The sequence below is a fragment of the Molossus molossus genome, unplaced genomic scaffold (assembly GCF_014108415.1).
Source record: "Molossus molossus isolate mMolMol1 unplaced genomic scaffold, mMolMol1.p scaffold_m16_p_14, whole genome shotgun sequence".
NCBI lineage: Eukaryota > Metazoa > Chordata > Mammalia > Chiroptera > Molossidae > Molossus > Molossus molossus.
The window spans coordinates 11,455,687-11,483,648 of NW_023425349.1; the positions used below are offsets into that span (position 1 = coordinate 11,455,687).

A 27,962-nucleotide genomic window follows, 5' to 3' on the forward strand; every position below is an offset into this window, starting at 1 on the left:
TGGGGTTCTGATTTAAATAAAAGTCACAGATATTATTGTGAGAAAAATCTAACTTTACTGAAAAGTTTCCAAACAGCCTCTTTCATGTCCCTGTTCCTAAGGCTGTAGATAAAGGGGTTTAACATGGGTGTGACCACTGTGTACATGAGAGCCACAATGATGTCCTTGTCAATGAAATTGCTTATTGTTGGGAAAAGGTACTGCCCAAATATTGCCCCATAATATAGAAACACCACAGAAAGGTGGGACCCACATGTGGACAATGCCTTACAGATCCCCTTGGTTGAAGGGACCCTCAAGATGGTAGCCCCAATATAACCATAAGATACCAGGATACATAGAAATGGAAGGGTAATGACCACCACCCCTATTGTGAACATGACCAACTCGTTGAGAAAGATGTCTGAGCAGGACAGCTTGAGCAGGGCCGCAAGGTCACAGTAGAAATGGGGAATGGTGTTAGCAGCACAAAAGGATAGCTTGGTCAGGAGGAGGGTGTGGGAAAGGGAGCTGGCACAGGACAGGATCCAGGACACAGCCACTAGTAAAGCACACAGCTCTTCCTTCATGATGGTGGTGTAGTGAAGAGGGTGACAGATAGCAACGTATCGGTCATATGCCATTGATGTAATAAGGAAGCTGTCCAGATCAGTAAAAAATATGAAAAAATACATCTGTGAAATACACCCTGCATAGGGGATGGATTTGTATTTAGTGTGTATGTTCATGAGCATCTTAGGAACAGTGACTGATGAAAAGCAAACATCTGTGAAGGCCAAGTGGCTGAGGAAGAAGTACATGGGTGTGTGCAGGCGAGAGTCCAGCCTGATGAGCAGGATGATGAGCAGGTTGCCCAGCACTGTGGTCAGGTACATGCCCAGGAACAGGGTGAAGAACACGCCCTGCTGCCCTGGCCGGATGGGGAGCCCCAGGAGGAGGAACTCGGACACGCTGCTCTGGTTCTCAGGCCTCATGATCCTCCTCTGTCAGGTGGGGATGAAGAATGGTTGAGAATGTTAAGGACTCTGTAGTAATTCTTTTTAGCTATCATATGAAAAATATGTATGTTTTATTTCAGAAACTGGAAAACTTAACCTGTTTCTCATATATTCCTTATATGTTGGCACATAAGGGAGTTTGAAAAATGGTCAGCGAGGTATGTTAATGTGAGCCAGTTTTCTTGGTTCACTGACAAAGTAGAATTGTGCATCTGTGGCACTGAGGACCAGACTATAGAATATGATGTCTCAGCCATGTTATTGCTCCCAGGATGCTCTGTGGTGGGTACTCCAAACCATCAACAATGGCCCAGCAACCTTTAGAAGATTGACTTCAGTACCCGTTGTTAAATTTCAGATAAGAGTCAACATTTTAAATAAAAGGATGCAAAGAATACTATTGTATTCCTTAAAGAAAATGCATCAATATTTATAAATTTTTATTTATTTCAATTCAGTATAGGATACCTGAGAAACTCTGGATTATGTTAATTCATTCTCTTTCCGGCAGTGAGGGAGATAGTTTGAAAGTGTAAGAGGCCTTCCTTAAACTCCTGACTTAACCACTTTAACAGTTTGGAATGCTTAAACTCTGAGCTGTCCAGACCTGGGTCTTTATGTTGGGATCTACAGCATGAGCAAATTCCTTCTGAAAGACTCTGCTTCCCTCTATCTTTGTCTTTATCTCTTGGGTCACTTTCTTTTCTTTTCTTTTTTCTTCTTTCTCTCTTCCTGTCTATCCCTTTACTTTATCTTTCTCTCTCATTTTCTCCTTCCTTCCTCACTTTCTCTGCCTCTGTTTCTTCATTCTCCTGTCACCCACCCCATGTCTCTCCTCTCCTCTCCTTTTCATTCTTTCCTCTTCCATGCCAAAATCAGCTTTCTGGTTCTTCCTCTTCTACACCCATATATAAACCCATATTTTGCTGAGAAAAGAATACCCATTCCATTTGTAATACTGACCTTACTTGCATTTATTATCCACTGTTTGGTGGGCGTGTCTGGAGATTCTCTTTAGGAGACCTAAAGATCAGCTTCCAAAGTCCTAGACATTCTTGGGTATCAAAAATAAAAGCTACAAGCTCAGACTCTCACTTCTGTCTCTCAGTCTCAGAGCGATGAATTGAAGAATGTAACTAGCCTAGGAGAGAACCCTAGAGCAGGGAACAACACTTATAATTTCCTGTTAAAGACATCTATCAACTTGGCTGAATTGTCCAAACCCCTTGATTTCTTTAGAAACCTGTCCTGTGGGAGGGTTGTTTGTGCTGGGAACTTAAGAGAATGAGCCCACAGAGAAAGGCTCTCAAGACACCGTTGTCTCCCTTCTTCCCAGGCTCTGCGTTCCCAGCTGTAAGCACACTTTGACACCGGTTAAACTCCAGAGAGAGTAAAATACAATGACTGGATCCAACCAGGTCCAAACTGAAAGCCCAATGACTGAATGGCCTCTGAGAATTCAGGTGGAACCATAGCTCACCCAAAGGTATCTCACTGGGCACCTATCTACCAGGTTGTCTTGTGTTTTCTCTCTCTAGTGATCATTATTAAATATAAAGTTGGGAGAGACAGGAATAATCACCTAGTTTTGGAGGTTTTATTGCTTTCTTGACAAATTTAGGTTTGGTTACATCAAATAAAAACAGTTGTCAAGAAAGAAAAAAGAAAAGGAGGAAGGAAGGGAGGAAAGAAAGGAGGATGAAAAATAGGCAAAAAAAAAAAAAAATCCACAAAGAAAGCAAGCTTGCAAATAGGAAAAAAAGTTGACACACACAATCCATAAAAATTGACTCTTAAAATTGAAAAGCTTCAGGTTTTTTGAAATTGACTTCTTGATGAAAATGATAATTTATTGTAGCATTAATGATTCTTAGGCGTGAGATATATAGGACAAACAAAGGTGTATTTATTTATTTTTTTTAAATGAATTTTTATTTATTTTTTTGTTACAGATATTTTACCTTTTTACCCCATTGGCACCCCCCCACCCCACCCCCCCTCCACCCTGTCCCCGGCTTAGTTGTCCATGTCCATTGGTCATGCATACATGCATATAAGTTCTGTGGTTTATCTCTTCCCACCCCCCCAACCCCCATCCCCTCTTCTGAGGGATGTCAGTCTGTGCCCTACTTCCAGGTGTCTGGGTCTACTGTATTCCTCAGACTGTTATGTTCATTATATTCCGTATATAAGTGAGATCATGTGGTATTTGTCTTTTTCTGCTTGGCTTCTTTCACTTAGGATAATACTTTCCAGGTCCCTCCATGTCGTCTCAAAGGATAAGAGATCTTTTTTTCTTACCGCTGCATAGTACTCCATGGTGTATATGTACCACAGCTTTTTGATTCATTCGTCTACTGGTGGACACTTGGGCTGTTTCCAGATCTTAGCTATTGTAAATAGTGCTGCTATGAACATGGGGGTACATATATTCTTCCTGATTGGTGTTTCAGGCTTCTTAGGGTATATTCCCAGGAGTGGGATCACTGGGTCAAATGGAAGTTCAATTTTTAATTTTTTGAGGTAGCACCATATTGTTTTCCATAGTGGCTGCACCAGTCTGCATTCCCACCAGCAGTATACTAGAGTCCCCTTTTCTCCACACCCTCGCCAACACTTGTTGTTTGATGATTTGTTGATGGCGGCCATTCTGACAGGTGTGAGGTGATATCTCATTGTTGTTTTAATTTGCATCTCTCTGATGATTAGTGATGTTGAGCATTTCTTCATATGTCTCTTGGCCATTTGTATGTCCTGTTTGGAGAGGTGTCTATTCAGCTCCTCTGCCCATTTTTTAATTGGGTTCTTTGTCTTCCTTTTGTGGAGTTGTATGAGCACTCTATATATATTGGAAATTAACACCTTATCGGATACATCATTGGCAATGATGTTCTCCCATATAGTGGGTTGCCTTTCCATTTTGATGATTGTTTCTTTTGCTGTGCAGAAGCTTTTTAGTTTGATGTAGTCCCATGTGTTCATTTTCTCCTTTATTTCTGTTGCCTTAGGTGATGTATCAGTGAAAATTCTGCTCCGTATGATGTCCGAAATTTTGTTGCCTACATTTTCTTCTAGAATTTTTATGGATTCACAGGTCACATTTAAGTCTTTTATCCATTTTGAGTTTATTTTTGTGTATGGTGTAAGTTGATGGTCTAGTTTCATTTTTTTGCATGTAGCTGTCCAATTTTCCCAACACCATTTATTAAAGAGGCTGTCTTTACTCCACTGTATGCTCTTGCCACCTTTGTCAAATATTAATTGAGCGTATTGCCTTGGGTCCATTTCTGGGTTTTCAGTTCTGATCCACTGGTCTATATGCCTGTTCTTGTGCCAGTACCAGGCTGTTTTGGTTACAGTCGCTTTGTAGTATAACCTGATATCTAGTATTGTGATCCCACCTACTTTGTTCTTCTTTTTCAAGATTGCTGTGGCTATTCGGGGTCTTTTTTGGTTCCATATGAACTTTTGAAGTATTTGTTCTAGTTCTATGAAATATGTCGTTGGTATTTTGATGGGGATTGCATTGAATCTATAGATTGCTTTGGGTAGTATGGACATTTTAATGATGTTAATTCTTCCAATCCATGAACAGGGTATGTGCTTCCACTTTTTTATATCTTCCTCTATTTCTTTTTTCAATGACCTGTAGTTTTCTGCAAATAGGTCTTTTACTTCTTTGGTTAAGTTTATTCCTAGGTATCGTAATTTTTTTGGAGCGATGGTAAATGAGATTGTTTTTTCAGTTTCTCTTTCTGTGAGTTCATCATTGATGTACAAGAATGCTGTCGATTTCTTGACGTTAATTTTGTATCCTGCTACTTTGCCAAATTCATTTATTAAGTCTAATAGATTTTTGATGGAGTCTTTAGGGTTTTCTATGTACAATATCATGTCATCTGCAAATAATGACAGTTTCACTTCCTCCTTCCAATTTGGATCCCTTTTATTTTTTCTTCATGTCTGATTGCTGTGGCTAAGACTTCCAGTACAATGTTAAATAGGAGTGGCGAAAGTGGACATCCCTGTCTTGTTCCTGTTCTTAATGGAAATGTTTTTAGTTTCTGTCCATTGAGTATGATGTTGGCTGTAGGTCTTTCATATATGGCCTTTATTATGTTGAGATATGATCCCTCTATTCCTACATTGCTGAGCGTTTTTATCAGAAATGGATGCTGGATTTTGTCGAATGCTTTTTCAGCATCTATTGATATGATCATGTGGTTTTTCTTCTTCATTTTGTTTATGTGGTGTATCACGTTTATTGATTTGCGAATATTGTACCAGCCTTGCATCCCTGGAATGAATCCCACTTGGTCATGGTGAATAATTTTTTTGATGTATTTCTGGATCCGATTTGCTAGTATTTTGTTCAGGATTTTGGCGTCTATGTTCATCAGGGATATTGGCCTGTAGTTTTCTTTCTTCGTAGTGTCTTTTTCTGGTTTTGGAATTAGAATTATGCTGGCCTCATAGAACGTGTTTGGAAGTCTTCCTTCTTCTTGAATTTTTTGAAATAGTTTGAGGAGAATGGGTGTTAGTTCTTTTTTGAATGTTCGGTAAAACTCCCCCGTGAAACCATCTGGTCCTGGGCTTTTGTTTGCTGGGAGAGTCTTGATTACCTCTTCAATTTCCTTAGTTGTTATTGGTCTGTTCAAATTTTCTATCTCTTCCGGGAATAGTTTTGGGAGACTGTGTGTTTCTAGAAATTTGTCCATTTCGCTTAGATTTTCGAATTTGTTGCCATATAGTTGTTCATAGTAGTTGTTAACGATCTTTTGTATTTCCGTGGTGTTGGTTGTTACTTCTCCTCTTTCATTTCTGATTTTGTGTATTTGGGTTCTCTCTCTTTGTTTCTTGGTGAGTCTAGCTAAGGGTCCGTCGATCTTGTTAATCTTTTCGAAAAACCAGCTCTTTGTTTCATTGATCCTTTGAATTGTTTTTTTGGTCTCTATGTCATTTATTTCTGCTCTGATCTTTACTATTTCCTTCCTTCTACTTGCTCTGGGGTTTTCTTTTTGTTTGCTTTCTAATTCTTTAAGTTGTGAGGTTAGACAGTCAATTAGAGATTTTTCTTGTTTTTTGAGGTAGGCCTGTAGTGCTATGAACTTCCCTCTCAGAACTGCTTTCACTGCATCCCATAGATTTTGTGTTGTTGTGTGTTCATTTTCATTGGTTTCCAGGAAGTTTTTAATTTCTTCCTTGATCTCCTCGGTGACCCATTCATTGTTTAATAACATGCTATTTAGCCTCCATGTGTTGAAATGTCTTTGCATGTTCTTGTTGCAATTGATTTCTAGTTTCATGCCATTGTGATCTGAGAAGATGCTTGATATGATTTCAATCTTCTTGAACTTGTAGAGATTTAGTTTGTTTCCTATCATGTGGTCTATCTTTGAGAATGTCCCATGTGCACTTGAGAAGAATGTGTACTCTGTAGTTTTGGGGTGTAATTCTCTGTAGATATCTATTAAATCCATTTGGTCTAGTGCTTCATTTAGAGTCTCTGTTTCCTTGCTAATTTTTTGCCTAGAGGATCTATCCAGTGCTGTCAATGGGGTGTTGAAGTCCCCTGCTATGATTGTATTGCTGTCGATTTCTCCTTGGAAGTCCTCCAGAAGATTTTAAATATATTTTGGTGCTCCTATATTGGGTGCATATATGTTTATCAAGGTTATATCTTCCTGTTGGATAGATCCTTTCAATATTATGTAGTGGCCGTCTTTGTCTCTAGTTATGGTCTTCATTTTGAAATCTATTTGATCAGATATGAGAATTGCTACCCCAGCTTTTTTTTGCTTTCCATTTGCTTGGAAAATTTTTTTCCATCCCTTCACTTTCAACCTATGTGCGTCTTTTGTTGAGAGGTGGGTCTCTTGTAAACAACATATAGATGAGTCATGCTTTCTTATCCAATCAGCTACTCTGTGTCTCTTTATGGAAGCATTCAATCCATTTACATTTAAGGTGATTATTGATATGCACTTATTTATTGCCATTTTTGTTTAGTGTGGTTCTATTTTTCTTCCCATTTCTACTGCTAATTACAGCAGTCCTTTTAACATTTCTTGCAGTGCTGGTTTGGTGCTAATGTATTCCCTTAGCCTTTTTTTTTTTTTTTGTCTGGGAAGCTCTTTATTTGATCTTCTATTTTGAATAATAGCCTTGCTGGGTAGAGTAGTCTTGGATTCAGATTCTTGTTTTTTATGACTTGGATTACTTCATGCCATTCTCTTCTGGCCTGTAGTGTTTCTTGTGAGAAGTCAGCTGAGAGCCTTATGGGGTTCCCTTTGTAGGTAACCTGTTGCTTATCTCTTGCTGCTTTTAGGATTCTCTTTGTCTTTAATTTGTGGCATTTTAATTACTATGTGTCTTGGTGTGGGCCTGTTTGGGTTCTTCTTACTTGGGACTCTCTGTGCTTCTTGAACTTGAATGCCTTCTTCCTTCACCAAATTAGGGAAGTTTTCTCTCACTATTTTTTTGAATATATTCTCTAACCCTTGCTCATTTTCTTCTTCTTCGGGGACTCCTATGATGCGAATATTATTACGTTTCCAGTTGTCCCATAGTTCTCTTAAGCTGTCTTCCTGTTTTTTAATAGTTTTTTCCTTTTGTTTTTCTGATTGGTTGATTTTTTTCTACCCTGTCTTCTAATTCTGATCCGGTCCTCAGCTTTTTAAACCTTCCAGAGTCTTTTTCATTTCTGATATGTCATTTTTTATCTCTTCTTGTTGGTTTTTAATTTCCAATTGGCTTATTTTCAGTGTCTCTATGTCCTTACTTATGCTGTTCAGCTTCCTCAAGATCATGGCTCTGAATTCTAGCTCTGTTAACATGCCTAATTGCTCGACATTGATCTCATCTTCGGTGGAGGTGTCTTGCTCTTTCATTTGGCTTCTGTTTCTGTGTTTCACCATTTTGGCTATCACTGTGGGCTTTGGAGCCTGTTAAGTTCTCCCTGTGGGTGTTGGTGTTCTGCTGTTTGTGGCTCCCTCTCCTGTGTTTAGATGAGCAAGGGAGGACCCACGTTGAACACCACTGTCAAGTCTTACTTTCCTGGTTAAAGTTGCCAGCCCAGGAAAGGTACTGTTATCCTCTAGCTTTTTGCCTGGAGGCTAGCAGTCTAGGTTAATTGATGAGTTTTGGGTTGTCAGTTGATTGAAAAACTCCCTCTGGTGCTCAGCCAAGGGGCTTTCACGAGGGTGGGGCAGATGCTGGTTGTTAGTGAGCCTCAATTAGCACTTCAATGGCCCACAGGGTGGGGTTGGATTTCCGAGGGAGGGGCTACTGCCTCTCCTCAGAGCCCTGGGAAGGAGCAATGTGGCCACAGTCCTGAGTGGCTGCACTCAGCCAAAGCTCTGAGCGCCCTCCAAACCCCGAGTGTCCCGACTCAGCTCCAGTCCTGTCTGCCCTCCCTCTGCCGGAGCCCAAGGTGAGTGGCTGTGGCTGTTTTAGCCTCTGTCCCGGCTCTGCGCTGTGGGGGCTCCTGGGAGTGTAACCCGCGGGCACCGCTCCCAGCTAAGGCCGCTGCCGAGCTGCCGATCGTGGGCTCCCAGCCCCGTCTCGGGCCTTCGCAAGCCTACCGGGATGGAGTCAGTGTCCCTGGTTGTATGGTCCTCGCAGGCTGCTTTTCTGTTGGTTTTTCCTGTCGATTTGTCTGTGTTATAGTTGTAATTCCAGTTTGGTTCTGGGAGACGGTCTGTGTAGCTCCGTTCACTCTGCCGCCATTTTTCGGTCCTTCACTAGTATCTTTCTGACCAGTATTTTTATTTCTTTGAGGACTTCCTCTGGTTGCTGGAGCTCAATTTACCTATATGTTCAGCAAGCCGGAAGTGTCAGATTACTCTTCACACTCTACAGTGCCTCCTAGGGGCAGCTGCCTTCCTCTCCTTGTTGTTTGTCAACCTTTGGGCTTTTCTTTCTGGACCATTCTTTCCCATGAGATTCAGCAACAGTTCACAAAATGATCGAATCTTTCCACTACCTATGAAAGAACTAGACTTTAGGTTTGAAGTTAATGCACTTGGTGTTTGAATCCTCATTTGGAAATTTTCTTTTGAGCCACTCTCAAATGAAATAAAATGGGGAAAATCTATTTGCTTCAAGAATTATTGTGAGGGCTAAATGAGCTCATAGATGTGAAAATTCTTATATATATATATTTAAATATGTTTTTATTGATTTTTTAGAGAGAGAGGAAGGGAGAGAGAGAAACATTGATGTAAGAAACATCTATTAGCTGCCTCCTGCATGCCCCCTTCTGGGGATTGAGCCCACAACTCAGGCATGCGCCCTGACCTGGAATTGAACTGCTGACTTCTCAGTCCTTGGGACCATGCTCCATCCACTGAGTCACACCAGCTGGGCGATGTGAAAATTCTTTTTAAGTAAACGAATCTGCAAATATAAAAGTTCTCATTTATATTCCCAAAGGAGCTGACTGTTTTTGGTAGATGGCTAAGGTACATCTCTACTGGGAATGGTTAAGGAAACACAGTAATTACTCCCAAATTGTTCCTTGTCCCTCACTGGAAATTTGTCACCTTAGTCTCCTTGGTCCCCAGCCTGTCTGGTAAAAATGGATACCTTTGTCATGCCTGGATTTGGTTGACAGAGAGAGTGCACCTCCTCCCACTTCAGGGTTGAACTTGTGACTTTTCTTTCATTCCTAGCTCTAAGCCTTTGGGAGAGAAAACGAAATATTAGTTCATAGCTTGGAGCTGTTCGCATTTGAGTGTATCACTCCTGAGCTAGGTAAGGGCAGTTTTGTTGTCTTCACTCAGCAATGTGTGTCTGTGTATGATTTGTGCTAGACATTTGATATAATTTTGTGGTGTCATCTTGAATAACAGGTGGATATACTAATTACAATTCCTTGAGGTTCGGATTTTCCTCTCTAGGAAAATGTCATCTCTTTCACAGTTTTGCTGAATATCTGGGCTGCATCCAAGCTATGAGCACAATCTTCCAGGTTTAAAAAAGAGGTTTGTATATTTTGCAAACAATTGTAAATGTGCCTGTACATATTCTACTGTGTTCTTTCAAATATCATAACATAGGCTTTTCATGAACTCATTTCATTGGCCACATGATATTTTTTCCCAATGGATGTGTACCATAGTTGCCTTAACCTTTCCCTTATTGGTGGAAACTAGGTAGTCCATCAGAAACACTGACCACGGTCGGTTCTGCTTTTGCCCTGGAGCCCTGAGAAATTCACTTTTTGAGCAGCTGTCTTTGTAAACTCGGTAGCTGGTGTCCTAGTTTCTCTATTCACTTTCGATCATCTGATTAGGGACAGAGGCAATACGTCCATCCAAAACCTTTTGGGAAATTACAAAACTCATCTTCTTCTCTTTAATGAGGAGGTGTCTTTTTTTATTTTTTTTTAAATCAAATCATGTTCTGCTAGAGAAAGCAAAATATGGGGGTTAGAAACATAAGTTTCAAATCAGATAAATCTGGGAGTGAATGACCTGTCCATTATTTTGGGAAATGCAAATGACAAGATTTTATTTATTTATTTTTGTTACAGATGTTTCTCCTTTTCCCCCCATTGACACCCTCTTCCTTCTCCCCTCTCCCCCGTCCCCAGCTTTGTTGTCTATGTCCATTGGTCATGCACACATGCATATAAGTTCTGTGGTTTATCTCTCCCACCCACCCCCTCTTCTGGGGATTGTCAGTCTGTACCCTACTTCCACGTCTCTGGGACTACCCTGTTCTTCAGACTGTTATGTTCATTATATTCCACAAATAAGTGAGATCATATGATACTTGTCCTCTGTTTGACTTGTTTTGCTTAAGATAATACTTTCCAGGTCCCTCCATGTCATCTCAAAGGATAAGAGATCTTCCTTTATTACAGCTGCATAGTACTCCATTGTGTGTATGTACCACAGCTTTTTTTTATCCATTCGTCTACTGATCTGTCCATCATTTTTTTTTTTATCCTCACCCGAGGACATTTTTCAATTTTTTTGTTCAGATAGAGTGGGAGGGAGAGAGAGGAAGAGAGAGAGAGAGAGAAACATCGACATGAAAGGGACACATCGAGTGGCTACCACCCGCATGACCAACCAGGGCCGGGGACAAACTGCAACTGAGGTATGCGCCCTTAGTGGGAACTGAACCCGGGTCTCTCTGGACTGCAGGCTGATGCTCTAACCGCAGAGCCAAACTGGCCAGGGCTGTCCATTTTTATGCTGAATGTTTTAGACCTATTACACTCTCTAAGCCCTAGCCTCCAACTATTTAGATAAGAATAATGTCTTTTCTTTGTGGTCCTGCTATTCTTCTATGATATAAAGTATATGTCACAGCTGTTGGCCTATATTCCGCAATAAATTTGTGACTAATGAATGCTTTTATTATAATTGTTATTGCCATTATTATTGATATGACCCTCTAGGCACATATCTTGAAACCATAGATTTTCATTTATTCTCAAACTTTCTGATTTATTTCCTAAAGTTCTGGAGTGCTCTTTGGCAGCAAGCAGTGTCTTACTTGAGGACATAGTTACTAAAATAATGTAATACTGTGGGAAGAATTTAGCCTTTGAAGCCGGAGAGACCTGGTATCAAATCCTGGGTTCACCATATACTACTGCTGTAACACTGGGCACATTTCATCATAGAGCTCCAGTTTTCTCCTCTCTAACACGAGAATTACAATGCCTATGTTGAAAGGTTGTGGGAAGGAGTGAGCAGTATTTGAAAAGCACCTGTTGCAAGTTAGGTGCTAAATCAGATATTATTAACAATGTGACTATTTCTAGCTCTGTTGCAGCCATCTCAGCCAAACGGGAAAGATGGTAACTTTGCTCCCAGTGTCTGCAGCCTCTGCCTATAACCCCCCACATCCCTCACTTTGTCTGAGGAGGTCAATGCCCTTGTTTTGCCATCTAGGCCTGGCCCCCCAAATGTAAGGCTCCCAGCCATTCCATCTCAGTGAGAGTGTTGAAGAGAGGAGGTCATGCTGCACAGGTGGAGTTCTGCACGTCCCCTGAGAAAAACTGACCCAGCTAATATGAAGAATCTCAAGAAATTTAGGAGAGGGTTCCATCTCTCATTTCTCACAATCCATGAAGATTGTGGAGACCAGTTTGGGTCTGAGGTACTGGAATCTGTGCAGACAACCTTCTTTGTCTCTAGGACTAAGTAGCAAACTATGTTCACCTGTTTCTGGGAGACCTCATGATTAAGCATTCATTCATAGTCTGGATCTGCTGTCTGGTTCCAGATACTATAGGGAGGCAGTGGGCTGCTTTGCTGTAGTCATTGACAGCTGTCACTTGACATGAAGTTTTCCTTGCTGGATTAAGTCGGTTCAGCATTACACTCTTCCTTCCACTCAGTTGGGGGTGGAGAACCAGGTCTGGTGGTACAGGATGGCCTTCTGAATCCAGGTGACAAAGTGATGATGAGACCCTGGACACTGTCTTATTGCTTCTGTTTCTTTTCTTCTTCTTGGGTAGTGTATGTTCAGGAGGGAATGAAACCATGCAATCCTTGCCCCTTCTTTAAATGGGAGAGAATGACCAGGGCATGGATTCTGTACTTCCTCATAGCATCTTTATGACAACAATTTTCTTAGGCTTGACTAGCTGGTCTAGGAGCAGAAGATTCGGCCTTTGCCATAGGCCTTTGGGATGGACAATTTCCCCCTTGGTATAGAGATCGGTCAAAGCAATTCCCCTAAATTTTAATAGTGAAACTTACCTAAACTACCAGTGGGAAAGCACAGGCTCAAAGGAAACTTGGAAATTGACAGGAAAAAACAGAGGAAAAATGCCTTCTTACCATTGATTATTATGAAGTCATTCTTTTAAAGATGTAAATATTGCCAAGCTGTGCAGTGCCTTAGTCAGACTGACAGCATTTTCTTACCTAGACAGATTTTTTTCTACATTTGAACACACCTCACCCTCCATTTTCTATGCATCCTTCCCAATCAGTAACATTTTCTGGAGACTGTGACCTTAGGAGTATTTCTTTCTTTTTTTTTTAATTTACATCAATATCCTGATTATTTAGTATTTAAAAAAAAAAAAATCTGACCCCAGGTATCCACACTCCGATTTAACAAATATTGGTGTGTTGTTGCACTTGTTTCTGACAGTAAAAATGGACAACGCAGAATGTTACAGACACAGCCAAAGCTTAATCCACCCATTCCTAGTTCTTTCTTCCTTCTCTATAGTGTCAACTACCATCATGAAGTTGTTTTTACACCTTTTAATACTATTTGTGTGTTTTTATACTTTTACCACAGATGTGTACCATAAATAATATGGTATTGTTGAGTGTTTTGATATATCATACTGTAGGAATAATTTTAAATCTATTTTAACCCAAAATTAATTTTTAGATTTCTATTCATGTGGACACTGTGGTATAGAGTGCATTCAATTTTACTGCTGGATAGGATTGATTGCATGAATAACTAAACTTTCAGTCTATTCATTTTTTGACTACTGGGCAATTAGTTGTTTTAGTTCTTCGGAATTAAAAAGTTGCAAATAATAATATGATCTTTTTCCTTGTGAAGAAGTATGAGCATTTTTCTACAGCATAGATGGAGAAAAACGACTGCATTAAAGAGAATATAAATCTTCAACTTTATAAGATATAGTCAGAGTAGAGGAACTACTTTAATCTAATAGCAATGTCTGAGTTTCTTTTCTTCACATGCTTGTCATTGCACAATGTTCTCATATATTTTAAAAAACTTTATCAGTAATATTTCGTTATTGTTTTAGTTTGTATCTCTCATCACTTGGAAAGTAAATCCTCTTTTGATATATTTATTGGCTATTTTGACTTCATTTTTAAAATGAATTTCTAGCTCATCTTTTTTTTTTAATCCTTACCTGAGGACATTTTTTTCCCATTTATCTTCAGACAGAATGAGAGGAAGGGAGAGAGGGTGGGGGGTAGTGGGGAGAGAGAGAGGAGAGAGAGAGAGAGAGAGAAACATCGATTGGTTGCCTCCCACATGACCCCGACCAGGGCTGGGGCAAAACTGCAACCCTTGACTGGAATCGAACCCGAGGCTCTTTGGTCTGCAGGCAGATGCTCCAACCGCTGAGCCAAACTGGACAGGGCTCTAGCTCATCTTGATTAAGCTTTGTGTCTTGTCCTCATTAATTCATAGGAATTCTGCATATATCCTGAGTACTAATCTTCTGATCCATGGCTTGTCTCTTTGTGACTTTGTTATGGTGGTGGTAGTGGTTATATTAAAGAAACTATTTTAATGCAATCAAATTTATATTTATGTTTTATGCTTGGGGGGGGGGTCTTGATTAAGAAATCTGTTACTACCCTAAGATCATAACATAATCTACAAAATTTTTGTCTGTTTCTGAAATTTTGCTTCCTACATTTAGATTTTAAATACATCTAGGATTTTTTTAAATGCATGGTACGAGGTAGTGATATAATGTTATTGTCCCCTTACGGAAAGACAACTGCCTCAGCACCATTAGTGGAAGGGTCTATTTTTTTTCCTGATTTATAATGCCACTCTGTCAATTACCAGGTCCTCATTATAAATGTGTCTGTTTCTAGGCGCTCTGTTTTCCTCCACTGTTTTATTGGTTTATCTTTGTAAAAATACATTATTTGTTGTAATCAATGTAGTGTTTATAGTAAGATTTGACATGTTATAGTGAAGTCCTACCTTTTAAAATTATATGTATATAGATATTTCAATAATTAATGATATAGGTTAAGAAATAAATCTCTTCTAGGCTACTTTAGAGACCCTGAAAAGATGAGAATTCCTTTTTAAAATTATTTTTGGCTTTCAGATTGTGCTTCTTTGAATGTGATGCCATGTGGCAACTAAATAACATGGGGCCCCAGGAATTTTAGGGTTAAATCTGGGTGTTGAATAAGGCCTGATGTAAGTTTCCTAAGAAGGCTGCCATGATGAATGTAATTGGATGAGACATCTTTTATTTGATCAACAAATTTATATTGTGTGTCCATTAATTATCTGTGACAGATTCTGGGTCCACAACTAATGAACAAATTAGAGATGATTATGGGATGTGTGGACAAGCAGGGGATACACAGTTAAACAGATCATTACACAAAAGTGTGAAGGCCAATGATATTTCAAATAATTTGTTTCCCGAGGACAAACCCTGGAGTCACAATGCTTGGGTCCAAATCCCAGCTCTTCCTTTCTTTACCGCTGTGACAGTGAGACTGTCCACCTCAGCTCTCCCATCCAAAGAGTGGAAATAGTAACAGTACCTACCTCGTTCATTTGTTTAAGACTATTAAATCAGTTACTGCATGTAAACTATTAGACCAGTGCACAAGGACAACATTTAATAAAGATTAACTGTTAGTATTATCATTTATAGAGACTGGGAACACATAGAGAAAGAAAATGGTTGGTTGTATATCCTAACCTATACTTTTTCTACATTTATTCAGCACAAGAAATTCCACCTTTTCCCTTCAACTTTTTCCACCAGCCCCCTCCAGCTAGTGTACCAATATGAGGAAAGATAATCAGAGCAGCACCTCCGAGTTCCTCCTCCTGGGGCTCCCCATCCGGCCAGGGCAGCAGGGCGTGTTCTTCACCCTGTTCCTGGGCGTGTACCTGACCACGGTCCTGGGCAACCTGCTCATCATCCTGCTCATCAGGCTGGACTCTCGCCTGCACACGCCCATGTACTTCTTCCTCAGCCACTTGGCCCTCACTGACATCTCCTTCTCATCTGTCACTGTCCCAAAGATGCTGATGAACATACAAACCCAGAAATTATCCATCACCTATGAAGGCTGCATTTCCCAGACATATTTTTTCATATTCTTTGTTGATCTGGACAGTTTCTTGATCACGGCAATGGCTTATGACAGGTATGCAGCCATCTGTCACCCTCTGCAGTACACCACCATCATGAGTCAAAGTGTTTGTGTCATGCTGGTGGCTGGGTCCTGGGTCATTGCTTCTGCTTGTGCTCTTTTGCATACCCTCCTCCTAGCCCGGCTGTCCTTCTGTGCTGACCGCACTGTCCCTCATTTCTTCTGTGACCTTGGTGCCCTGCTCAAGCTCTCCTGCTCAGACACTTCCCTCAACCAACTGGTAATCTTTACAGTGGGATTAACAGCCATCATGCTTCCATTCTTATGCATCTTGGTTTCTTATGGCCATATTGGGACCAGCATCCTCAGAGTTCCCTGTACGAGGGGCATCTGTAAAGCCTTGTCCACGTGTGGATCTCATCTCTCAGTAGTGACTCTTTACTATGGGGCAATTATTGGCCTATATTTTCTTCCTTCACCCAGTGACACCCATGACAACATAATTGCTTCATTGATGTACACAGTGGTAACTCCCATGCTGAACCCTTTTATTTATAGCCTGAGAAATAAAGACATGAAAGGGGCCTTGAGAAAATTCTTGCATAAGAAAATTCATTCTTCCAACTAATACTTACCTACCTTTTGAAAACACCCATGTGATCTTATTTACATAATAACACGTAAATACAAATGATTAAAAATGGAGCACACTTGGCTTCCTTCTTCCTTCCTTCACAAACCTTGGCTGATGTTGCCCTTAGACTTGTTAGAGGAATAGTAAAACAGGGTATGTTTCATAGAATTTAATTAGCTTTTTTTGGTTTTGTTTTGAAAATATGTTTGTATTTTTTTTAGAGGGAGAGGAAAGGAAAGAGAGAAACATCGATGTGAGAGAGAACCGTTGATCGGCTGCCTCCTGCACACCCTCTACTGGGGATCAAGCCCACATTCCAGGCATGTGCCCTGACTGGGAATCCAACCAGGACCTCTCAGTCCATGAGACAATGCTCAATCCATTGAGCCACACTGGCCAGGCATAATTCACTCATATTGTTTGGGTGATGGGGACTGTCAAATAGTTTGAGGGTGCTGTGTCACTTTGCCTGGAATCATTAAATAGAAGCTACCAGGGATGGTCCTCCCCCCAGTTTTTAAGTTGTAGTAAAATATGTTTGGCCTTTCACATCTCCATTTTTAAGGAATTTTTCATTTTGGTGCTAATATGGCGTTTTCTTCCCCAGGCACTCACACATGCAGGGACCCTGAGCCCTTCTAGAACTTTGAGGGAGAACGTATTAAATTTTACTCTCCTTACATAATAATTAACACACTGCTTTCTTGTCATTTAGGGAATATATCTCCCCAACACATGCAGACATTCAGCAATGAAATGAATGTCACCTCACTGTCTCAGGTACCAGTCAGAGAATTTTTTTTTTAAATCCTCACCTGAGGACATTTTTTTTTTTTTAGATATTTTGTTCAGATAGAGTGGGGGGAAGAGAGAGAGAGAGAGAGAGAGAGAGAGAGAGAGAGAGAGAGGAGAGAGAGAGAGAGTAACATCGACGCAAAAGGGACACACCGAGTGGTTGCCACCCACACGACCCAAACAGGGCCGGGGACAAACTGCAACCGAGGTACATGCCCTGAGCGGGAACCGAACCTGGGCCTCTCTGGACCGCAGGCCAATGCTCTAACTGCTGAGACAAACTGGCCAGGACGAGTCAGAGAATTTAATGTGCTAAAATCATCTACTTTAATCCTGAGACACATCCTAAGAGTTATGTTGGGAAAACTCCAGTTCAAAGAGGTGAAAAACACGTTAGACTTGTTATTAGTGAAAGGAAGACTTGAATCTTGGCTGTCTGACTCCACAGTTTCAGCCAAGAACAATGATCATTTCCGTGGAATGCTGTATCCTGATGAGGAACAATTAGCTCCACCCAGTGGCAGAGGATATATGAAAAACTTCCCAGAGGAGGTGCTGCTTTATCTGAGACTTAACAAATCAGAATTAGCCAGGCACACAATGTTCTATCTTGTCCTGATGATCACAAGCAGAGGGAGCAGCATGTCTCAGGAAATTCCAACGGAGGCACTAAGATTTCAGACACCAGATACCAAAGTGAGTTGTAAGACACAAAATAAAGATGTTTATAGGAAATACCCAATAATCAATTTCATCACTCTTGAGCATCTGAACCTAGATATGGATCTAAAGTGCTGAGATGGAGATGAGAGGTTCTTGTAAAGATGCTACTTTTGGACAAAGCTGAGCAGTGAGCCCCAAATTCTTCCTGGAGGGATATGCCTTCATCCTCACCTTACATTTAATGGGAGAAGCTTCAACTGTAATATTTAGAGAGTTTGATATATACCCCCTTCTTTTATAAGAGCAAAGAGCAATAGGAACGATGAAATGGGAGGAGAGCGAGAACGAGTGGGAGAGAAAGAATGGATGGGAAATCCCTTCACTTATTTTCACAGTGGGGCAATAAAAGCAAAAATGTGTCCTATGGACCACAGGTAGACTATGTGAGAGAGAGACCTCTTATGTCACCATTTTCAGTTCTTCCCAAGAAGACCTATTAGAAAATCTAGGAAATTCCAAGAGAGAAATCTGCAGGGGATACACCACCCCAACGCTGGGGGCTTTGAGGGGAAACAGTCAGAGGAAGAAAATACACTTCAGTTATATCACTGAGAATGTGCAGGAAGGCAGTCCAGATGGAAGTCTCTGAATGTCCCCTGGCCTAGAATTGACAACAAAAGAATGAGTTCATTTTAACCATCACCCAGGTCAAGAGGAGTCACACCTCTTTCAGATGGTAGCAACCAGAGGAGCATATTATTGTCCCCCTTTCTCCCCCTTGCTCCATCCCCACAAGGGCGGGTACAGTAAATGCAACTAGACTTCAGAAAAATATCAGGAAAGAGATAATACACCATTCAGATTCTTGCCTTCGGCTGGATCCAAGGAGGGAAAGGGACATTTAAGTACAGAATCGAGACTGTGATGGAGAGTAATCTTTGCCCTTTCTGATACCCAAGGGTTAGAAGGGAAAGTACGGGGTCTGTAAGGATTTTTATTCAGCAGAAGAGGAAAACAAATTCTCAACTAAAAATACATTGAAAAAAATAGCAGAAAAAATTACATCTCCTCAGTAGTACTTGTTCAACATTCCAAATGTGAAGCGTGGTATACTGGATTATTGTTTTTAAAAAAATGTACTTCTTCCTCCCCACTTCTGTGGTAGGAGTATACTCCATTCCATTGATGTTAAGCTTGCCTGTGACAGAAGGGCCTTTTCATACTCCTGTGCATCAGTTAGCTCTTGCCACAAAAATACCAAATAAAAATGAGCACAAAAATCTCAGCAGCATTCAACAATAAGCATTTCTGTTACTTATGAGTCTGAGGGTTGGTGGAGGTTTGGCTGATTTAATTTGGGGCTTGACTCATGCAGCTTGGCATGGTGGCTTTCTGGTCTTGGCTGGTCTCAGTCATGTGTCTGCATCCAGCTACAGGTCAGCTGATCTAAAGTGGGTTCATCTGGGGTGGCTCTGTCCCATGCATCCCTCATGCTGTTCCCGAGACTTGCATATGGGCACTGTCTCAGCCTCCTGCCCAATCCTCCTTGTTTTTATGCCCTATACTACATTGTTTGTTGTTAACTTAGCATTATCATCACCTACTTCTAAGGTGTCTCCTGCATTGTAGTGGTGAGGCTGGTGACTATATTTTCCTTTTTTGAATTGTCTATGTTTAACGTTTTCCAATGAGAGGAACTGTGAAAGATTTAGAAGGCAGAAGAGGAGAAGCTATCACTCTCTGGAGAGCATCATGGGTGGACACAGAGGCAGATGTGAGGTTCACAGAAGTTTCCCATTGAGCTCCTAAAGGCAGCTGCATTGCTGCTGCAGACTGCTTTGTGCCATCTCAGCCCGTCCATCGCAATATTATTGTGATTCCTCCCACTTTGTTCTTTTTCAAGATTGCTGTGGCTATTCGGGGCCTTTTTTGGTTCCATATAAACTTTTGAATTATTTGTTCTAGTTCTGTGAAGTATATCATTGGTATTTTGATGGGGATTGCATTGAATCTATATACAGCGTTGGGTAGTATGGACATTTTAGTGATGTTAATTCTTCCAATCCATGAACAAGGTATATGCTTTCACTTTTTAATATCTTTCTCTATTTCTTTTTTCAATGACCTGTAGTTTTCTGTGAATAGGTCCTTTACTTCTTTGGTTAAGTTTATTTCTAGGTATCTTAATTTTTTTGCCTCAATGGTAAATGGGATTGGTTTTTAATTTCTCTTTCTGTGAGTTCATTACTGGTATATAAGAATGCCATCAATTTCTTGATGTTAATTTTGTATCCTGCTGCTTTGCCAAATTCATTTATTAATTCTAGTAGATTTTTGATGGAGCCTTTAGGGTTTTCTATGTACAATATCATATAATCTGCAAATAATGACAGTGAAACCATCTATTTTTATGCTTTAGGTTGAAATCTTCAGTCTTAGCCTTTTCAATCTGTAGGGGCAGCTTCCCTGCCCTCTGTTCCCAGCTCTTGTAACAGTTGTATAAGGAGGACTTTCATTCTACTCTCCTGAACAAATAAATCCTTACTGATCAGCTTCCACTTAAAAATTACCCATCATTTGCCCTGGCTGGTATGACTTAGGGTGGTTAGGGTGTCCCCCCACCTTGCACCAAAGGGTCACGAGTTTGATTTCTGGTCAAGGGGATGTACCTGGGTTGTAGGTTGGATCCCAGGCCCTTGTAGGGTAGAGGGGGGATGAGCGGAGGTAACAAATTGATGTTTCTCTTTCGCTATCTCCCTTCCTCCTCTCTCCCACCCTTCCTTCCATTCTCTCTAAAATCAATGGAAAAAAATATCCTGGAGTGAGGATTAACAAACCAAAAAAATTATCCATCATTTTTCTTTATCTTTTGGAGTACAGATGAAATTCTGAGTACTACCCAATTGATATTTTCATTTTCAGTCAAAGACATCTATTTTGAGAATGTGCCACTTCTTTTAATACCAAGCCATGCACGGGAAAGGCTGAGAATCATTTCTGAGCCCCTGGGAGAAAGAAGTGATAAAAACGGTAGCTTTTTATGAGTGATGGATTGATTACTCAAAAGAAAAATGAAATCTGCATGTTAGATGGAACACATAAATATTTTTGTGAATTCAAAAATCTGTAGATTTTTTTCATGCAGTATTTTTATCTCCAAGTGGTCCTGGTTCCCACAATTCACCTTATCACTCCCATGCTCTTAGAAAAATCCAGGTAATTATTGACTTTTTACAGTATTTTTAGACTATTTTCAGATTTTATTTCTTGTTAGAGTGGGTATATTTCATGGTTCTTATCCTGCCATTCCTGTTGACATTAGTTTAGAATAATAAGTTTTAATGCAAAGTATACTATTCTTCAGTGCTTTTGAGAAATGCTTCAAAGCATTGAAATGTTTTCATTTCAGTGATCATATTGCCTGGCCAGTGGGGCTCAGTGGATTGAGAGTTGCCCTATGGACTGAGAGGTCCTGGTTCTATCCCCAGTGGGGGACATGCAGGAGGCAGCCGATGTTTCTCTCCCACATTGATGTTTTTATATCTCTCTTCCTTCCTCTCTCTCTAAAAAATCAATAAAAACATATAAAGATAATAAAATTATAAGTATATTCTGGATCATCATATGATCTCTTTATAATGAAGGTTCAAATATCTACTAATTGTGAGCTTGGAACCTTCCAAACTAATAGATATAAATAAAAATACATTCCAGAGAAATCTTGGTCATTAGGTTGTTTTTTGTTTTCATGTACTTTTGAGGTATTTTATGAAGATTATTAATTTAACTTACCATGTATTTCAAAGAAGAAACATTGAAAAATCTCAGAGGGAAGGGAGATGGGGAGATGGGAAGAGATAAACCAAATAACTTATATACATACATGCATAACCAATGGACACAGACAATATTGTGGGGAAGGTCGGAGGGGTGTGGGAGTGGGGAGGAGAGGGGTCAGTGGGGGAAAGCAATGGGGGGGGACATCTGTAGTACTTTCAACAATAAAGGTTTTTGAAGAAGACAGTGATCATCAGAAAATGGGAAAATATTTGCATGTTTGGCTATCAGTATTTCAGTGGAGGTACACTTAACACGTTGAGCAGGGCAATTCTTTGCTGGGCAGGATGTCTCATGCATTACAAGCCATTCAGCAGTGGCGGCCACTGACCACGAAATTGGAAATGTAAAACATCTGGAGAAGTTCACTGACACTGTTTTAAGTTATTTTATTAGCTTATGTTATTTTGGAAGAAGGCTAAGAGTTAGTTCTAATACTTAAATACAAATGAAATGTGATTTTTTAAAAAGTGCTAGTGATTAGGGGGAGACTAGAGCGAGGCAAATGCATGTGTAAAATTTGCCTCAGGTGCAAAATTGGAGAGCTGGCCAAAACTCGGTTATGAAGGCAAATATTAATTGAAGATTAACTTTTAATTAATGCACTTTTTTTTTAACCAAATTAGAATTAATACAAAAAGACATGATCGACAAAAGAATAAAATAAAATAAAAAAAAGACAGAAACTGCACTTATAACTCAGCTTTCCTCACCCCACTGGGAACCCAACCTGCTGAATTCTTATCAGTCTTCCTCAGGCGTCTTGTACCCTTTTCCTCTGGCATCTTCATGTTTTTGTTTTTGTTTTCCTTTGCTGTTGGTTTTCTTTTTATCTTTAGTTATGTTGTGTCTTTTTTTATATCTTTCAATTTGCTTAACTCCTTGATTCTGTAAGTTGAGGCTTTTAACCAAATTTGAGAAATATTGGGTTTTCATTTCTGTACAGGAATTGTCTGCCCCACTCATTATTTTTCTTTTAGGTAATGAACATACTTATGATTACTGCCCCATGTCATTTTTGGTCAATTTCAGAATCTGTGTTTTCTTTCAATCTGTTTCTTCTGACTCTTCCTTTCTTGACATGATGCACTTTTGTGTACTTTGTGTGTCTAGTAATTTATCAATGTTTGCTGGAAATTTGGGATGATGCATTTAGTAGCAAATATATTGTAGTTTTTAAAAAAATCTTTATTGTTGAATGTATTACAGATGCTTCTCATTTTTCCCCCATTGACCACCTCCTCCCCACTCCCGCCCCCCTCCCGCCTTTTCCCACACTATTGTCTGTGTCCATTGGTTATGCATATAAGTTCTTTGGTTTATTTCTTCCCACCCCTCAACCCCTTTCCCTTTGAGGTTTGTCAGTCTAGCAATGAATTTGTGCTTCTTAATCCCTTCACCTTTTTCACCCATTCCCCCAACCTCCCTCCCATCTGGCAACCAACAAAATGTTCTCTGTATCATGAGAATGTTTCTGCTCTGCCTGTTCATTTTGTTTGTAGATTCCATTGTCGATAGCTATGTATTCATTGCCAGTTTGTTTTTTCATATATCTTTTTCTTCAAAAAGACTCTTCATCATTTCATATTTCATATAATAACGGTTTGGTGGGAGAAACTCCTTTAACTTTTTCTTGTCTGGGAAACTCTTTATATGTCCATCGATTCTAAATGACAGCTTTGCAGGATAGAGTAATCTTGGTTGTAGGTTCTTGCTTTTCATAACTGAATATTTCTAGCCACTTCCTTCTGGCCTGCAAAGTTTCTTTTGAGACATCAGCTGAAAGCCTTATGGGAACTCCCTTGTAGGTAACTCCCTTGCTTTTCTCTTGCTGCTTTTAAGATTCTCTCTTTGTCTTGAACCTTTTGCATTTTGATGATGATGTGTCTTGGTGTGGGCCTCTTGGGGTTCATCTTGTTTGGGACCCTATGTGCTTCCTGGACTTGTATGTCTGTTTCCTTCACCAAGTTAGGAAAGTGTTCTTTAGTGTTCATTATTGTTTCCTACAGGTTTTCAATTTCTTGTTCTCTCTCTTCTCCTTCTGGCACCCCCAAGATGCGAATGTTGGCACGCTTGAAGTTGTCCCAGAGGCTTCCTACACTATCCTCATTTTTTTTGGATTCTTTTTTCTTTTTGCTGTTCTGATTGGGTGTTTTTTGCTTCCTTATATTCCAAATTAATGGTTTGCTTCTTGGATTTATGTACTCTACTAGTGAATCTGTGTAAATTATTCTTTATTTCAGTTAATGCCTCCTTCATTTCTGACTGTGCATCCATCATTTCTGACTGGTCCTTTTTTATACTATTGAGGCCCTCACTAAGTTCACTGAGGTTCTCACTAAGTTCATTGAGCATCCTTATAAGCAGTATTTTGAACTCAGCATTTGTTAGGTTGCTTATCTCCATTTCGCTTAGTTCTTTTCTTGGGGTTTTGTTCTGTTCTTTCATTTGGGATCTGTTTCTTTGTCTCCTCATTTTGGCTGCCTCCCTGTGTTTGTTTCTATGTATTACTTAACATGAGGTATGGGGCTCGCTGAGACCAGATACTGCTTGTTTGAAAGAATTTAGAAAAATATGAAGCAGGATCCAAGATAGGCCAATCCAATGGTTAAGCAACTGGCAACAGCTTGGGTGGGCCTGAAAGTTGGGCAGGCGGGGCCTCAGGGAGTCACCAGGGCGGGGCTACCAGTGTGAGTCTGGTTGTTGGAGTCCCAGATATGGTGACTGTCTGGCGCCTCCGGGAAGGGCTCACCAAAGGAACAAAGGCCTCTGACAGCAGTTTTTCCAGGAGAAATCCCCCTCTCCAGCCCTCACTCCAGTGCCAAACAGCTCAGTTCTTCCCTGTATGTCTTTGGTGCCCCTCAAGCTGCCTCCTCTCCAAACTTAGAGGGAGTGAGTTCAGTAAGTCTGAGCATGGGGCCTTTAAGAGGAGCTGCCTGGGGCTCCAGCCAGGTCAGCTTCCCTGAGCCTCAGTTCCTGCTGGTTTTTCCAGCGAGAAGTGATGGGGACTTCTCTTCCTGGCACTGGAACCCTGAGCAGGGCGTCTGGTGTGGGACGGGGACCCCTCAGTCCTCAGGGAGGACCTTCCCAGCTAAGGTATCCTCCTGATTTTTATCTGCCACGCGTGGGTGTGGGACCAGCCTGTCTGCCTCCGCCCCTCCTACCAGTCTCGATGTGGCTGTTTCTTTAATTCCGTAGTTGTAGGACTTCCATTCAGCTTGATACCAGGCGGTTTTGAATGATGGTTGTTCTGTAGTTTAGTTGTAACTTTGATGTGGTTGTGGGAGGACGCAATACCGCCTTTACCTATGCCACCATCTTGACCGGAAGTTCTATACTGTAGTTTTAAAGGTGTTGAGTTTTGTTCTGGTAGAGTTACATTACTGGCAGATCCTTTTTAATCTTTCAGGTTTTGTTTTATTCTTAGTTCAGGTGGGTGTATTTTGGTTAGTCCTTAGTTTCTTGGGCTTGGCCCTTACATCAGTTGTGATCATACTCCTAGGGTGTGGATTTCCTGGGGTCTCTCCTGAATGTGGAAAGTGCTCAGTGAGCTCTTTCTACTTTGACTCTAACAACAGTCACACGTACCCATCACTGTGACCTCTGTCACCTCCCTTGAGCTCCTGTTTCTGCAGCAGCCACTCTGTGCAGGCTCATCTCAGCCAAGGATTCATGTTAAACCCCAAATGCACTCCTGAGTTTCGTACAGTGTTTACTTTTTGGGAACTTTGCTGCACACATTTCAGGGGCTTTAGTAGCCCCAAATCTAATCTCGACCTTCTCATTTCAGAGACCAGCACTCTGATCTAAAACTGCTATCTGTAAGTTCCCCTGGGTAACGAAACAGGCAAATTTAGAGAGTATTTCATACCTATTTCTTCTCTCAAGAATCACAGTTTGGCTTTGCCTATTGTTGAATGCCTACGAATGGTTCCCTTATAGATTTTATTTTTTGGCCATCCAAAAGCAAGTTTGGTCCCACTTATGCTGTCATAATGAAAGTAACTAGATAATTGATTTTATTCTTTTTTAAAATATATGTGACCATTTAAGTCTATAAACTTCTATTTAAGCACCACAGAAGCTAAGTCCCTTAAGTCCCATATGTCATATCACTTATTCTAAAAACAGGTTATAATTTCAATTATAATTTCTTTTTGGCAAGTTCATTATATAAAGGTTTACAGTGGTTCTCAACCTTCCTAATGCCACGACCTTTTAATACAGTTCCTCATGTTGTGGTGACCCCCAACCACAAAATTATTTTTGTTGCTACTTCATAACTGTAATTTTGCTACTGTTATGTCATAGGCGACCCCTGTGAAAGGGTTCTTCGACTCTCAAAGGTGTCGTGACCCACAGGTTGAGAACTGCTGGTTTATTATATATTTGGAGATTAGTTCCTTATAGGATATGTCATTGGCAAACAGTTTTTCTCATTCAGTAGGTTTTTTCTCCTTTGGTTGATGGTTTTTTTTCACTCCTTAGCCATTCCTCGTCCCACACCCTGAAGGGCTGACCTCCCTTATCAGATTAGACTGATCACCCATAATCACATCATTCCTTTGAAAGTTGCTTTAAAATCTCTATATGGTCACTACTGTGCTTCACTCCCAACTGGTCATTCCTGGACATAGGGGCTCCAATCCAGTTTGAGTTTACTACCTGGGGCCTCTACCCATCCTTTCTGGACCATTTTTTCTGGCTTTTTATAGAAAACATCTTATTTTAATTTGTGACTCAATTTAGAAAAGAAAAAGTGATGTTACTATGTTACCATCACTCTATACATATAACTGAAAATCAAAATGTGGACAATTGATAAGAAACTCAAAATAGAAATAAACTAAATTTCTAATTCATGTCATTTGTAAAACTAAATTCCAAATGTGTTAAAAATTAAACACAAAAATAAAATCATGAAACTGTCAGAAGGAATATTTTTGTTATCTATATAAAGTATTGTAAACTATAAAAAAATTAAGTTCTGACTGTATACACATTTAAGATGTTTGTAGGGCAAGGGATATCACATGAAAACTTTAAAAGACATTTAGGAAAGGATGGTCGTGCGAGTATGTTTTCAATATGCCTTTTGCACGACTCTAAAATGAACAAGAAAACTAAGTCCAAGCTAAAACAGAGATGGAAGAACATGTATCACATCAAGATTCACTACGAGGCAGCTGTGCAGAGAGGAAGGGATGCTCACATTGCGTGTGCGGGATGCAGCATGTCTTATATCCAGTGAATAAGGAGAACTGCTCATTGTGGGGAACATGTTCCTCTACTGAGTATAATTCCCAAAGCTCCTTTCATATCCCGATTCCTCAGACTGTAGATAAAGGGATTTAACATAGGAGTGACCAGGGTGTACAATACAGCCACAATGACATCCTTGTTGTTGAATTTGTTGGATGAAGGAAAAAAGTACAGCCCAATAACTGTTCCATAGTACAGAGACACCACAGTGAGGTGGGAGCCACACGTGGACAAGGCTTTGTAGATGCCCTTGGTGGAGGGGACTTTCAGAATGGTGGCCCCAATGCAGCCATAAGAAACCAGGATACATATGAATGGCAGTGTAATCACCACCACTCCCACAGTGAGGATAAGCAGCTCATTAACTGTAGTATCTGAGCTGGACAGCTTAAGTAAGGTAGAGAGATCACAAAAGAAGTGTGGGAGAGTGTTGTCTCCACAGAAAGAGAGACGAGCCAGGAAGAGGGTGTGTAAAAGGGCACTAGCACAGGATTGGATGCAGGACACAATTACTAACAAAACACACCGGCTCTGAGTCATGATGGTGGTATAGTGGAGGGGATGACAAATGGCCACGTACCTGTCATAGGCCATTGAGGTGAGAAGGAAGCTCTCAAGATTCCCCCAAAATAAGAAGAAATACACCTGGGAAATGCATCCAGCATATGAGATAGATTGATCCTGAGTATACATATTCATGAGCATCTTTGGAGCTGTGACAGATGAAAAGGAGATGTCAGTGAAGGCCAAGTGGCTGAGGAAGAAGTACATGGGTGTGTGCAGGCGAGAGTCCAGGCTTATGAGCAGGATGATGAGCAGGTTGCCCAGCACTGTGGTTAGGTACATGCCCAGGAACAGGGCAAAACACACACCCTGCTGCTCTGGCCGGATGGGGAGCCCCAGGAGGAGGAACTCAGACACGCTGCTCTGATTATCCCTCTTCAT

The 27,962-nt window shown here is 40.5% G+C and overlaps 2 protein-coding genes across 2 annotated transcripts; one reads left to right on the forward strand and one right to left on the reverse strand.

The window, feature by feature from the left end:
- Nucleotides 1-32: 32 nt before the first annotated feature.
- Nucleotides 33-27,962, reverse strand: LOC118629813 (olfactory receptor 1J2). The gene is made up of 2 exons (XM_036261457.1): nucleotides 27,474-27,962; nucleotides 33-983 (listed from the first exon to the last, which is right to left on the reverse strand). Exons 1-2 carry the CDS (start codon nucleotides 27,960-27,962, stop codon nucleotides 33-35), a joined length of 1,440 nt encoding a protein of 479 aa, XP_036117350.1.
- On the forward strand, nucleotides 15,516-16,454 carry LOC118629816 (olfactory receptor 1J1-like). The gene has a single exon (XM_036261460.1). The coding sequence runs from the start codon at nucleotides 15,516-15,518 to the stop codon at nucleotides 16,452-16,454; it is 939 nt and encodes a 312-aa protein (XP_036117353.1).

What these genes read in the sequence shown, in the direction of transcription:
- LOC118629816 (XM_036261460.1), top strand. Translation starts at nt 15,516, where the DNA reads ATGAGGAAAGATAATCAGAGCAGCACCTCCGAGTTCCTCCTCCTGGGG.
- LOC118629813 (XM_036261457.1), bottom strand. Translation starts at nt 27,962, where the DNA reads ATGAAGAGGGATAATCAGAGCAGCGTGTCTGAGTTCCTCCTCCTGGGG. An exon ending in TTTTACACACCCTCTTCCTG is followed by an intron (nt 984 to 27,473) that starts GCTCGTCTCTCT and finishes CCCACCTGACAG; the next exon opens with AGGAGGATCATGAGGCCTGA.